At 47.4% G+C, this 14,107-nt stretch overlaps 1 protein-coding gene across 1 annotated transcript in view; it reads left to right on the top strand.

Annotated features, from left to right (window-relative positions):
- Window positions 1–223: 223 nt before the first annotated feature.
- Window positions 224–14,107, top strand: part of LOC309589753 (store-operated calcium entry regulator STIMATE-like) — a gene marked incomplete at its 3' end in the record, with an annotated part of 29,745 nt that continues 15,861 nt past the window's right edge. The window contains exons 1-2 of the mRNA XM_082310233.1: window positions 224–354; window positions 13,839–13,887. Coding sequence (XP_082166359.1) covers window positions 246–354; window positions 13,839–13,887 — 158 coding nt within the window. The 5' untranslated portion in view covers window positions 224–245. The remainder of the gene's footprint in view (window positions 355–13,838; window positions 13,888–14,107) is intronic.

The raw sequence follows: 14,107 nt of genomic DNA, 5'->3' as shown, positions 1-14,107 counted from the left end.
ATCCCCATCCCCATCCCCATCCCCATCCCCATCCCCCTCTCCCTCTCCCTCTCCCTCCCCCTCCCCTCCCCACCCCTCCCCACCCCACCCCAGCCGGGCCCACCCCAGCCCCGCCCTCCCCGCCCCCGGGTGTGGCCGCCGCCGGCGGGGGCCGGGCGGGGGGCGGTGGATGCTCGGGGCCGCCTTTGTCCGTGGCGGGGCCGCTCCGCACCGCTCCGCTCCGCACCGCCCCGCACCGCCCCGCCATGGCCGCCCCCCGCCCGGCGCACGGCTGCGGCAGCGGCGCGCTGCTGGGCCGCTTCGGCGTGTTGCTGCAGTCGCTGCTGGCCCTCTGCGCCTTCAGCACCCTCATGCGTGAGTACCGGGGGCCGCTCGGCCGGGCGGGCACCCTCCGCCCCGCGGGGGTGGCCCCTGGGGACCGCCTGTGCCTTCGCCGGGCTCTGGGCTGCGCTCCTGGGGGGGGGGGGGGTACCCATTAATTTAAGAGCACCAAGTTTTGCGTTGTCTACCTGTAGGGTTTAAAGCGGTGGGGAGTGCGGTAGTTTGTGGTTACAGCTGTTCCGAGCCGGCGGTTACGGCGCCAGATGCTTGTTCTTAAAAACTCCTGTTCTGAGCTTTAATCTGCTGGTAATGAAGCACCGCGAGCTTGCAGCTATAATCTGTCAAGACTGACTCCGCTTGTGTGAGCGGTTGCTCAGTCGCTTAGAAAATTTTAATGAAGGGTGAAAACTAACGGTGTAACCCGACGGTTTGCAAGGAAGAAGCTCACAAAGATAGGGCGGCTGTCAGAGACGGTGCTGCTCGATTACAGTAATAGTGCCCTTAATTGGTTTGTGATGCTGTTTTGTTTAACTTTGCTTAAACTGTAAAGTTTTAGGGCTGGAGAAGGGAGGTTACTGAGAGAATGTGTTTCACTGATTCCTGTGAAGGGGGGTTAGAAAGCAGCTGAGCAGTGAGAAAAGGCGGGGAACACTAATAGCGAAAGACCCGAGAAAATTTACTGCTTCTTTGTGCTGCAGCTGCATTTTACTTAGAGCAACATGTGCATTGCTCCTCTTTTGGATTAAGTGGTTCCACACAAACGGAGTAACATGCCAGAACTCGATCTGTTTTCCTTGTTTAAAAGCCTGCGGTGACGGCAAACTAAAACTTCAAGTTTTCTGGCCAAGTAGCTGCAGATTTTTGAGGCTCGCTTGCCCGTCTCTGCCTTCTGGAAACAGCTTTCAAAGGCTCCAGCGCTGCGGTTAACACCAAGCTGCCAGGGAAAACTGCACTGAGTTCTTCCTGCGATAACTGATTGCTTTTTCCAGCTGGAGTAGCCCAGTTGCAACCCTTCACTGCTTGTGTTTCACCAAATATTGACAGTAAGAATAGATGAATTTTGTGTGTCTGCTCCCCTTAGTGATGTGTGCCTATGGGTTAACTGTCCCGTAAACTCCATGGGGTGTCCCATAAAATCAAGGACATTGGTTAATCATATCAAAATACTCCTGTGGATGAAGGCTACATAACCCCTGCTAGCAAATCATCACCCCTGGGCTAACGGTTGTCCTCCCCCTGGTGCAAGGGCTAATATTTCCTTGAACATTAACAACCTCTCGGTTAATGAGGAAAAACTGAAAGCTGATCCTATGCGGTTTCATTGCGAATCCGCTCAATGACTAAAGCTGTGGAGGAAACTGCTGGCTGGGACCCCAAAAGCAAATGTGTTTACAGCCCTGGGATCTCAACCGCATCACCTCCTCTGGCTGCAGCTGGGCTGGTGGTCCCGAATTCGCCCCAGCTGTTTCTTATCTGTGCCCCATTCACACCCTCCTGGCTGGAGGCTTTCTCAGATCTGCTGTTGGGGCTGTTAGTATGCAGAATTCTCACCCACAGTGGTTGTAAGGGGCTTACCAACGACTTTACGCTAGGCAATAACTTGCTTTGAAGCAGCTTTTGGGCTATTCATGTGGCCAGTTCGGTTGGCAGCCCCCTGGGGAGGAAAAGGTTCCAGCAGCTGGGAGGTATGGGAACCTCTTGAGCTGATGGTGATGTCTGTGCGGAGTCAAAAAGGTTCCTGGGAACCTTGATTTACGTCTTCAATCCATCCAGCCTAGCATCAAGTTGGGCAGTCCCAGCTGGATGACTACTTCATCTAGATCTTGGGACACTGCTGTCACTGGAGTCAGCTTTGATACTTCTTCCTTCAGTGCAGTGGCGTTCCTGGGTGTGTATTTCTGTCGTTTGTATGTCTGTCATTTCTGCTTTAATGGGATGTTGTAGGCCAGCTTGCTCGGTCTTACAGATCAGTGAGTGGAAATTCAGTTCCTATCTGAACCCAAGCCAACGCCTTTTGCATTCCTTCTACACTGAAGTACCAGTTCGGCTTAGCTGTAGGAGAACCTGAATTTTAATAGGTAAGATTTCCAAATTGTGCTGTTCAGAGGACTTGAAAACATCTAGAGGAACTCAGACTAACAATAATGTGGTGTTCTGCAAAGTTTTGCAGGTGTGCGTGCACGGGAGGTGCTCGCAGAGCATACATCCAGAACGTGGGTCCCAAGTATGGTCCATTGCAGGAAGGATAAACGTATATGTTGTTATCAGAAGAGCTTGTGTCCTTGCATTTCTCTCTCTGTGGAAAGAGTGTCTCCTGCCAACCTGGTAGGAGAACCCAATGGAGGAGGAAGTCGGTCTTGCATCATTGTCTGAATTGATGCTTTGCATCCAGTGCGTGTCTGGGTTGTAGGAAGCACAGCTCGTATGCAGTCCTGGAAGAGAATATACTGGCAAAATGGAGCTGTCACCCATAGTTTCAAATTTTACTACAACAGCCCACTAGGTTTTTTGAGGCCCATTTAGCCTGTTGCAAGGCTACAAAAAAGCTCAATTTAGAGCAAAAGTTCTTGGGCAGCAGAGGGAATCCTTGTTTCCTTGTAATGGGATGAGTGGGCTGGTTGCTCCCCATTGCTGTTGGGTACATGAAATGGGTCCTTCATGTGGTGAAAACAGGACCCAGAAGTAAATGATGCCCGGCCTTGGTAGGGGAAATCAGGGAAGCTGTTTAGTGGGGTTATATTAGCCTGGCTAACTACCATGAGCAGTAGTGATGACAGTTCCTTCGAGCCTACAAACACTTTCTTGCTTTTCCAGCAAGTCTTTAAGGTTGTAGTCAAGCCTAATTCCAATGTGGTCCAGGGCTTGCTCTGGTTGCAACTTTGCCCCCTTTGGTAATCAAATGAAAACGAGTTGTTACCCTTCCCACCGGCCTGCAGTGGCTTTGGTGGCACTTTGGCTGTGAGGACCCTTGCTACAACAACTAAGACGCAAACATGTGAAAGAAGAGGCAGAAGAGCCCAGCAGCTGTGTGTGTGTGGCAATCCAGTTTCCTGTGCAAGAACTTGCCCTCAGGGATGTCATGATGTGGAGGAGTGTGGATAATTGTGCAATCCCATCTGAAGTAGCTTTTAATGCTCTGCCTTGATCATCACTCAGCGGAGTGGAGAAAGCATGTTACGGTTATCTCAGCTGCAGATGCTCGGTGTGATTTGGGGGATGAGTCGCTGCAGTTGTTGCTATTTAAGTGTAAAACTTTTTTTTTTTTTTTTTTTTTTTTTGAGGAAGGGGTTGCAGACAAGCAAAACTTACCCAGATTTGCAACCTGGACAGCAAACCCCTTTGAAATGGGGAGCTCTTGTGTAGAAATTTTAGCCATAGCCGCTCTTGTGGATTTACTGGAGTGCAAGAGGAACAGATTTGGGGAGTTAAGGATCATTTTCTCCATTGTGAATGGAAAAAGCTTTCCTTGGAGCTGGTATACTTGTTTTCTACTCCACCACAAATGGTGTGGAGGACATCTAAGAGCATTTATTTTTCTTCCAACTTCCTCTCTTCCTGAAACTGTCTTGGCAGCCCTCTGAGCTCCTGAGTGAGGTTTAGTAGGACTTGTGCTGCAGGTGTCAAAGTAGACTTAGCTCTTGAAGAGAGTTGATACTGCCAGGCAGGGAGAGCTGTACTGGCCTGAGCTCCATAGCCCTCTTCACACAGTGAAACCTGGTTTTCAGCTTGACTTTTGAAAATGTCCTGATCCTGCCTAATGTGGCACCAGTGTCCCTTTACCTCCTCTTGCACATCACTGCTGCACGCATTCTTCCAGCACATCTCGCCTTGAGCTTAGCCTAAGAAGGCAGAGCTGTTTGCAGGGGGACCCTGGTGCTGACCCCTCAGGCAGGGCTTGGTGATGGAGGTGCACCGTTAGCAAGCAGGGTGATGTTTTATACTCTGGTCCAAGTAGCTTGTCCTGAGGCAGGACCACAGAACAGGAGTTTGCCAGACTCGCTGTAAAAGAAGCAGTGGCTCTTGACTGTGGTGGAAAATCCCTGGTAAAGAATAGAAGTAACACCCCATTGCTGGTGTTTTCCTGGTCTCTGTGGACTTACCAGCTGACCTTCCAGTGCATTTTCCTCCAGGATGGTGGGCAATGGGTTAGTGAAAATGGGAAAGAGCATCCTAGTGTATGGAAGTGTCTGAACTTTTGAGAAGGATTGGTGGAAGCCATGGTACTCATCTCCATCAGATAAATCAAACCTAAGCAACCTTTTGTGACTTTTTAGTAGGCCCTGTAGCCATAGGACAAGGGGTAATGGTTTTAAACTAAAGGAGGGTAGATTCAGACTAGATATAAGGAAGAAATTTTTTACAACGAGGGTGGTGAAATACTGGAATGGGTTGCCCAGAGAGGTGGTAGGTGCCCCATCTCTGGAAACATTCAAGGTCAGGATGGCCAGGGCTCTGAGTAACCTGAGGTAGTTGAAGATGTCCCTGCTTATTGCAGGCGTTTTGGACGAGATGACCTTTAAAGGTCCCTTTCAAGCCAGACTATTCTATGATCCTGCCCCAGTGCTAAGTTCAGGCTTGTTGCTATACGTAGTTTGAATTGCTGCACTGTTTCTGTGCTTCAAAATTATCCTGAATGCTTTCTGTGTCATGTTTTGACTTTTACACTGAAAATCTCTTATAAGGGTGGGTGGAAGTGTGAGTCCATGTCAGGAAAGAAAAGCAATTAATGGTAGAGCACTTGATCTGTCCAGACTTCCATTCTGGTTTGAAATAACTTTGCAGAGGACACGAGAGCACTGCAGGCTTACCGTGTCCAAGACAGGCTCTGCTGACTTTGCTTTCTCTAACGCAAATACATAACTGTGTTTGATTTCGATTATTCACACACGTGTATATTTAAATGGGAACTTCACCAGTGCAGATGCTTTTCCCCCTAGGGGAAAACAACACCACAAAGGTTAACTGTCTCTGGAGGTGCGAAGCACAGGGCTCTGTGGACTGCAGTAGCAATTTACGTGTAGGTTTGTGGGTTAAGCAAAAGGCTGCATATGGCAGGGCTCTCAAGATGTTTTTCTTCTGCTCCAGTACACCTGAAAACTTGAAAACGCACGTTGTGCTTTGTAAGCTGGAAGGTCTGTGCAGCACTTGATGTGCTTCATTAAGCTGAATGCAGCTTTCTACAAAGCTTTTGAATCTCAGCTGTTGATTACGTTGACCTCTTCTTGGAAGTCACCTTTTGAAGAGCTAAACCGAGCAGCGAAAGCTGTGTGCTTAGTGAAGATTGTGAGGTTCCTGTTTTCTGAAAGAACAAATGGGTTTGGTGAGCTGAGAAATGAGCTGGCAAACTAGAACTGCATGAGAAGTTATCTATAACCCAAGGGCTGTGAAACACCGTACGCCTTGCTGAATTGGTTCTGCAAGAGCTGGTGAACAGTTGATATTATAGGTGACTTTTAACTCTCTACTAGAAACTTTACAGGGAAACTAGTCTTCTGTAATTAAGGGATGGAGCAAGTAAAGTTTTTGGGAGGAGCCTGTTAAACTTCCAGCTGTCTCTTTTTTTTTTTAGACAGCATTTGTGAGAAAACTGTGTGGTGGACAGGCTTGAACAATAACTACCAGCCCAGCTGCATCACTTCATTCTTCAGGTGTTGTTCTCTTAATGATCTCAAATCTTGTGGTCTTAAGATAGAGCATTCCCTGTTTAAAACCCATTTTTCAAGGGACTGACCTGAAATGTAGCGATGCTTTATGTGGAGATATTCACTGCTGCTTCCCCCAGGACAGAGTTAAATAACACATTCTGTGTTGGAGCGAGAGCCCAGCCCCAGTTAAGGTCTCCTAGAAGATCTACCGTGTCATCAAATAATGTGCCCTGTTCTCAATGTGCAAAGCATGACTAATGCTTATTGTCTCAAAGCTATGGTTTATGACCACTTGGCTATAATGACAGCTATAAAAATCCACATAGAAACAAGACATAGAGGGTAGAGCTTAAAACTGAGAACCATGCCAAAGTACTGTGTGGCCCTCACTTAGGCAGTTAGGGTCCCCAGATGGATGAATGCTCCAGCTGAGGCTCTTGGCATGTGTCTGCAGGGTGGATGATGGGGGGGTGGTGCTGCTGTGTGGGTCCCAGAGCTTCCCCTGCACTGGACCTGCAGATGACTCTGGATTTGTATGGGGAATAGGAATAGATGGGCTAAACAACATCAGGAACTACAGAAGAAAGGGAAGAGGAGCAGCTGTTGGGTGAGAACTCAGGGAGGGAAGAAGTCCAAGTCTTTTTTTTTTTTTTTTTGTTAGGAAAAAGCGGAACTATTTATTTTTCTTGTGGTCTACGTGCATCAGCCTGGGAGCTCCAGTGTGCAGCACCATGCAGGACTTTGCACACGGCCATTGCTCCAGCAGCAGCTTCCTGAGTGCCTGCTGTCCATGCATGCTCCTCTTGCATGTCAGAGCACTGTAACCCAAAATAAACTTTTCTTATCTGAAAGATGCTGTAGAGGAGCCCAGCAATATCTGAATATCTTCAGTAGGAGCTGGTTCAATCTATACGTCCCTGCTGCCTCATGTCTTGCAGACCCAGAGATAACCTGGAATGTATCCTCCATTCCTATTCCTTCCTTAAAGTATCCCCTCTGCCAGTTTTGCTACAGGTGGTTATGTTCTTGAAGCATTGGTACAACGGTATTTGGGAGGGAATGGCTAAATACATCTCGTGCAGACTAGAGGATATAAGTTAGTAGCGATCTGTCTCCTTAAACCACTGATAGGACCTTTGCTGCTCCATGAACTGATGGAGGATGTATGTTTTGAGCCTTTCTAGCTCGGGCGCGTGCTTATCTCGCGAGCAGCATGTTGGCTGCTCTCTGCAAACGGTGGCTGCTGCTTCCTCCCATTGTGTCTTGGGTCGAGCTGTCTGAGTATCTCCGTGCTCAGGCTAAGAATAGTGCAGACCCCAAGGTTTTGGCCTCTGTATCCTGTATGTTGGCTTCTTTCCTGCCTGGGGCTTGGAAAAAGCCTGGGAAAGGGCGTGTCCTTCAAAATAGGTTGAAATGTGTTATTGAAGATTATACTACCTATAAATAACGTTGAGGTTGGGCAGGGGGAGAGCTTCTGTTTCCTCCTTGCTACAGTAGCTCTGAGTCCTCTTCTGCAAAGGCCAGAAATAAAGTCCTGACCCTCTGTCTTGCTCGTGCGATGTTGCCCCCTGAGATGGGTGTTACAGTAGGCAATTTAGCTAGCACCTCTCTTAAAAGCAGGTGACCACGGAACCAGTTCTGGGCATTGCCACCTTTATTTTTGGTGGGCCATTCACAATTTCAGTCTATATATCTGCTGCAGCGCCTTCTCTGAGTACTTCTAATATCAGGTTCATTGTCAGTATTCATCCCCTGGGGCCCATCACTGAGCTCGGTGGGGTCAGGCTTGCATCTCCAGTAAATCAGGTCCTAAAAGCTTTGTCTGTTGAGTCAACATCTCCCTTCCAAACCTCAGCTTTTAAATCCCTTGCTTGATTGCAGTAAGGTTTATCAAGGAGATGGTCTGACTCTCAGCCAAGCATACCTAAGCTTCTTCTAAGGAAATAAGTTTCCCCCTCTAGTTTTGTAGAAACCTGACTTAGTAGTCTGTTTTGCTAATCAGCAGCTAGTTGCTACTGCAGCTAATTCTGCCTGAATTAGGGGGTTTATTTCCAAGAGGGGTAAAAGGCACCTGTGCTGATGCACACATCCACAGTGGAGCTGTCTGAACGCAGCGTGGGGTCAATGGGGGATGCAGGAAGGACGTTACACACAGGAGTGCTCCCCCATGAATGGAGTGAGGAACAGCACGGGGGAACTGGGTGGTTGCTGCTGTCCTTGTCTTAATTGATCGTAATAGTCAGAGAATTTGTTTAAAAACAAAAGTAGACTGTGGGACAGCATTGCTGTAGACTCGGGTAACTTCAGGGAACTATATGCGTCTAGAGTAGGCAAAGATGTCCCTGTTCTACTGCATCAAGAAAACACCATAATAAATGGTCTTATTACTCTGAGAGAGAAAAAAAAAGGCAAGGATAGCTGTCATTGAGCTTTTATCTTCTAGTTTTCTGACTATTTACAGATCTATAATGAAAGACTCTCCTCCAGAACATTTTATTTATTTATTTTTTATTGAGATGTCCAACTTCCACCCAGCCTGGTGGCCCTCAGGGAGTTTCAAGTGTATATAATCCTTATTGTCCTTGACTGAAGAGGAAGGGCCTGGGCGTGTTTTGTTTCCTGCCTTGCCCTTTCTCAGCTGTGGGCAGGGTATGTCTCAAATTGTCGCTCATCTTCCTTCGCTTTTGTTTAACTTCATGGCTTTTTGTCTGCAGTAACTGGAGCCAAGTAGGGGGAGAGTGGTAACTTATGAGGACACCAACTCAAGAAGGCAGGCTGTCATCTCAGCGGTGCTTTACTCCTGTTTAATGAGATAGACCTGGGTCCCCTTCTCCTGACTCCTCTAGGAGCATCTTCCCATCTGCCAAGCCTTTTCCTGAGATGCTTTGGACCATGTGGCGAGTCTAAATGGTCACACAGCACTTCACCTCCATGCTGCAGCAGGGCTGTGCGCCTTGGAGCAGCCTGTATGCTTCAGGTTGGGACTCCATGATGCTTCCTTTCGTGGTTCTTGAGCATTTCTTTGCGTTTCATTCAGAAAGGCTTCATTTCTACAGTGTGAACTATTTTGCTGTCGACATCACCCACTTTACTGTTAATTGAAATTTAAATAGAATAATTCAGGATCAGATTGAAATGTGCTCAGTGCAGGGCTGGCTCCTGCAGGAAGAATCTGGACAAGCAGTCTCCATCTTCCTCTGTTTAGCAGTTTGGTTTTTTCATGGTGCTCGCTGTAGCATCCTGCTCTGTTACAAGGACCCTCAGCCATGAACATGATGTGTTCAGCTTTATTTCACCCACCATCTCCTGTCAACCTGTGGCGTCTCTGCAGCATCAGTACACACTGCTGGGTGGTTTTGTGCTGTCAGAGAGGTGGTTGACTTGACACAGTTCCCAAATTTGGGGGAGCTGTGCTTTCCTGGCCTGTGGTGTGGTCCAGGCTGCTGCCCTAACTAGGCTTGCAGGTATCTGGCAGTTCGGGAAGATCACTTAGCTATAGAGATGTGCAGTAACATTGCTTCCTTGCAAAAGCCAGCTTGCTTTACAAATGGACAAAGCTGAGAAGGGAGGCAGAGTTAAAATGATCAGTGCTGTGGTTGGTACAATGTTGGGAAGACATATTCCTGATGTCTCCTAGTGTAGACCCAGTATACGCTAGTCTCATTTTTAATCTAGTTGGATGGGGGTTCTCTCACATCTTATGCAGCTCTGTGTACCCTAAACTCAATTTTTTGATTGGTTGTAGGTGCTCAACTTAAATATCACATATTTCTTGTTTGCTTGATGCATGCATAAGCATGCACAACTTTTCTTAAAATAAATCTGAAGAGTGGACTGATCTGTCTGAACCATGGTAGCAAACCCATGCCTACAGGTGGTGGAAAACTGAATTGACCCCAGTGAGTGGCGATACGTTTTGAGACAAGCAAAGGAGACTTCAGCCTTTCTCCAACCCCAGCCAGCTGAGCCTGTGGCTGTGCATGTCATGGCTTGGCTCGCTGCAGGGCTTGGAGGAGGAGAGGGACACTTTGTGGTTGCTGCTCAGCCTGTTGCTCCAGAGCCCTCCTGGGCTCCCAAGGCACAAAAGAAGCAGTGCTGCTTCAAAGAGGACTTCAGCAGCAGATGTTAAGAGTTTTCAAAGACCTGGTGCCACTTTTTATGTGGATTTAGCATCACCCCTAACCTCTGGGTCACAGCTACCAAACAGTTCTGCTGCCTGTTTAAGCTCTGGTAATCTTGGCTGGATTTCTGGCTTAATTTGGAGACAGCCTGCTGCAGCTCTGCACAGTAAATGCACTATTAAGCAGTTAATTATTTCTCTATAATACTAGCTTTTATCTTTAATACAACAGTTTTACTGTCTCTGATAATTACACAGTCTCAGATAACTCTCTTAAATCTAATGAGGCATGACAAGCTGTGTTCAACAAGGCACCACACCATTAACTTCTTACCTCTTACTTGTCATCTTATCACACTGAATTACTGTATTTCTAGCTTGAGTGCCTATGGATACATAACATGTCACTTCTCATTAAGACAACAATGAAAATCATCCCTGGTGTTCTCATGGTCAGGCTAGTGGTCAGCTGGCTGGCCTGGTGGCCTGCAGACCCCTCCAATGGCTTCTCTGCAGCATCATGAGCTGAGCAAGCTTATTAGGTTTGATTTAAATACTTCTGGCCACTCAAACAGCTTGGTTGGTCCATGGGTCTCTTGCTTATGGGTGGGTGAAATGCAAGTGGCCCTTTGAAGGGCGTTGGTGATGATAGACCTTGTTTGTGCTGATGGAAGTCATTGCTGCAGGGGTATCTCGTGGTGGGATTCAGCTGGATAAGGGAAACCAGGTGTTTTTTCTGGGCAGGGATAGGACACAAAGTGCTGCAGCAATACCTGGTGTAACTTGACATGACTGCTGCTTTGTTATTCATTAATGGGAACAGCAGATTACGTCATTGGAGTGCTGGTTTTCTGTGGATCTGAGAGTGGCATCAAAAACCCTGCAAGTGCCTGACCGAAACCCTGGGATTAGGGGGATCGTCTTTTCATATGTCGCACTGTCACCTTGCCAGTAAAAGAAGTACAAAATTGTACTTCTGAAATGTTGAGGCCTCTGGCAGGGAAGTTCCTGCATCCTTCCAGGCTGGACCGGGAAGGCATTTCCCAGGGAAATGAGCCCAGGCTGTCCCTTGGGGTAGATGGTAGGGCTGCGGCTGGCAGGCTGAGTGCTCGAGTACAGCTGGACAGAACAGATCAGTTAATTACCGTCTAGATGCAGAACAGCAGAGCCCTTTATCTGGAAATCAGCCGTGTCCAGCTAATGTTTGGGTGCTTCTTCCCAGCCGTTGCTGAGCCTGCCAGTGACTTGGCTTTTGGAGGTGGGTTTGCCTTCTGGTACGTGGAGCCTGTATGGGTTGTACTGTCAAAACTGTGTATTTCCCTATCAAGCAGGGGAGGAAAGAGCCTTGTTTTGGGTTATAACCTGAGTCATTCAGATTCCCTGTGGGTATTTTGTGGGACCAGCTACTGTGGTGTGCCAGGATTAGATCAGTCCCTGTCTATAAAAGGGCTCTTTTTTCTTGGACAGAAGCTGTTACCATCTCCACAGTTTCATTAACTGAAAGACTAACTAGCGGGTAGAGTGTAAATCTGGCAAGAGAGCTGGATACCAAGTTGTGTTTAAAATTGTGCTGGCCTTATCAGCAGTGTTAGTGATCTAAAAAGGACCAGAGGTGTTGCTTGTGCCCTGTTCCTCTCACAGGCAGTAAGGAAACTCCTATCTATAAAAATGCATCTACTTATCCCACTGGAGAGCAGGCGGAAGCATGTGGCTCTGATGTCCCTGCTTTTATCTGTGGCACTCTGGGTCCCTGTCTTCATATCCCCAAGTTGCCCTGAGAAGCACCTCCATGTGCCAAGAACTGTCAGCAGTGGAAAAAAGTCCCTTTCTTGGTTGTAAATTTGAAGGCAGTGGCTGCTTACATGTAGTGGGGGGGGGTGAAGAAAGAATAGCTGTGATAAGTGGGATGGTGTGTGTCTGTTCTGACTTTTGGTTGCTCTTTAAAGGAGCAGAGTAGGCTGTGGGGCTCCCAAGGGTGAAGACTTAGTGAGGATAAAATAGACTAACTGATGGTCTGTTTGGTTTTCTGTGGTCTGAGTACTCTTCAGTACTCATTGCAGTGATATGCCTGATATTGGGCACAGCTGGGATGTATGGAAAGATTCGGTGATTAACACAATACGTACTCTTGGGGTGGTTTCTGTAACAGGGCTGTACATGGCACATTGATTCATACTCCTGTGTCCTGCTGCTTTCAGGCTCCTGGTTTCGCTAGATGGCACCACCCAGCAGCTGCTCTGCTCGCCTTCCCGGCCGGACTGTCAGGAGTTAGAGAGGATGCACTGAATTATTGTTTTTTTTTTCCATTTCCCTCAAAAAAAAAAAAGTCGCAGCTCATTATTTTTAACTCTGATAATGATGATATCTCTAGCTCTAGATGTAGCTGTTAGCAACCTTACCACAAAGCAGGACAGTGCCACTGAATGCCCCTACTGGTTTTTTTTGGTTTTTTTTTTTCCTTCTAATTAATAAATTTAATGTAGTGGAAAGCTTCTTCCAGGTCTGCTTGTTCCAGAGCATTGGTACCTGTAGGTTTAAAGGGAGAAGAGTTGGCCTGGTAGCTGGTACTTTTTAAAATGGGCTCCTAGCTGGAGTGACAGCGAAACAGTCAAAAATGATTTCTGCATGGGATGTGGTCCTTGGTACTTTTCCATCAGCAGCTCCTGTTTGTGCATGTAAAAGCTGGTTGAGCAACAAATCTCTGACAAACTAACTGGGACCCTTTGAGATGCTTCTGCAATGCTCAGAGCCCACTCTGAGCAAAACTAGGTAAAAATCCAACTTGCCATTATCTCCAGGTAGTAACTAGAGAAAGCTCAGAGCAGCAACTGCAATAGACAGCACCGGAGGACTCCTTGGAGGAGGAGAGACCTGAAGGGCTGCAAGGAGCAAACTCATCTATGGCCAGAGGAACTTCATTGAAAGAATCATAGAATAGTTTGGACTGGAAGCGACCTTTAAAGGTCATCTAGTCCAACCCTCCTGCAAACAGCAGGGACATCTTCAACTGGATCAGGTTGCTCAGAGCCATGTCCAACCTGACCTTGAATGTTTTCAAGGAAGGAAGAGTTGCTTCAAATGTCTTTTTCAGGGCATATGGTTAGTGGTACTGAAGCCGTGTGTCTGACTACTGCTCCATAGTAGTAGCCAGTGGGCATGCAAAATGTCATGTAATGAAATAATGTTTTAATACTAGTTGGCACAAGCTTGGAGCCGTGCCAGCTCGCAGGGTTTCAGGGCTTAGCACTGGTAGCTGGTGGTATGCTGGAGATGTGTGCAAGGTTCTGCTTCCTCGAAGGTCCTCTGGTCCCGTTAGCTGCAAGGAGGAGGTGGCTTTATTGTGCTGCTGTGACTCAAAAGCTTAACGGACTCTTGGGCCATATGATTTCACTGTCACTACCATAATTACAATTTGCCTGGAAGACTTATCAGAGCTGGTAGATAGTGGTGAACCCTCCCTAGCTTCCCTCAGGTCATTTCTCATGGCATGAAAATGCTGCTGCTGAAGGACACCAGAAGCACACACCTACCTCCCAAACACCTCTGCTGTTCATCCTTCTGACCTGTGGGTGCACGCATTGCCTCTGGTCACTTTGGAACTGGGTCCTTTGGCTTTGCTCAGCTTTAGACTGGCAAATGCTGAGGGTCCTCCAGATTTTTTGACTGCTTTTGCGCTGAAGATCAGCACAGACGGTACATGTGTATTGGTTCAGCTCTGCTGGTTAAAGTAACCTGTCTAATTTTCTTTGCAGTAAAACGATTTAAGGAACCAAAGGAAGAGAGGCGTCCCTGGAGGATATGGTGAGATTTTTAATTTGAAGCTTGAGAAGACCATGTACCTGTAATATTATTTTCCTCTTATACTAACAATCTTCTAGGCCCTCTGAATATCCTGCATGGTAATTAGTCATTAAATGAAATGCTCTGCTGCCACTTCCCAAGGAAACCTCCATAAAGTAGCTGGTAAAGTAGTTTCTCCGTGTAAGTAAAATGCCCTGCCTAGCTCCTCCAGAAAAGCTTG

The sequence above is a fragment of the Platalea leucorodia genome, assembly GCF_965183815.1.
Source record: "Platalea leucorodia genome assembly, chromosome: 4".
NCBI lineage: Eukaryota > Metazoa > Chordata > Aves > Pelecaniformes > Threskiornithidae > Platalea > Platalea leucorodia.
This window is presented reverse-complemented; position numbering and strand designations above follow the sequence as displayed.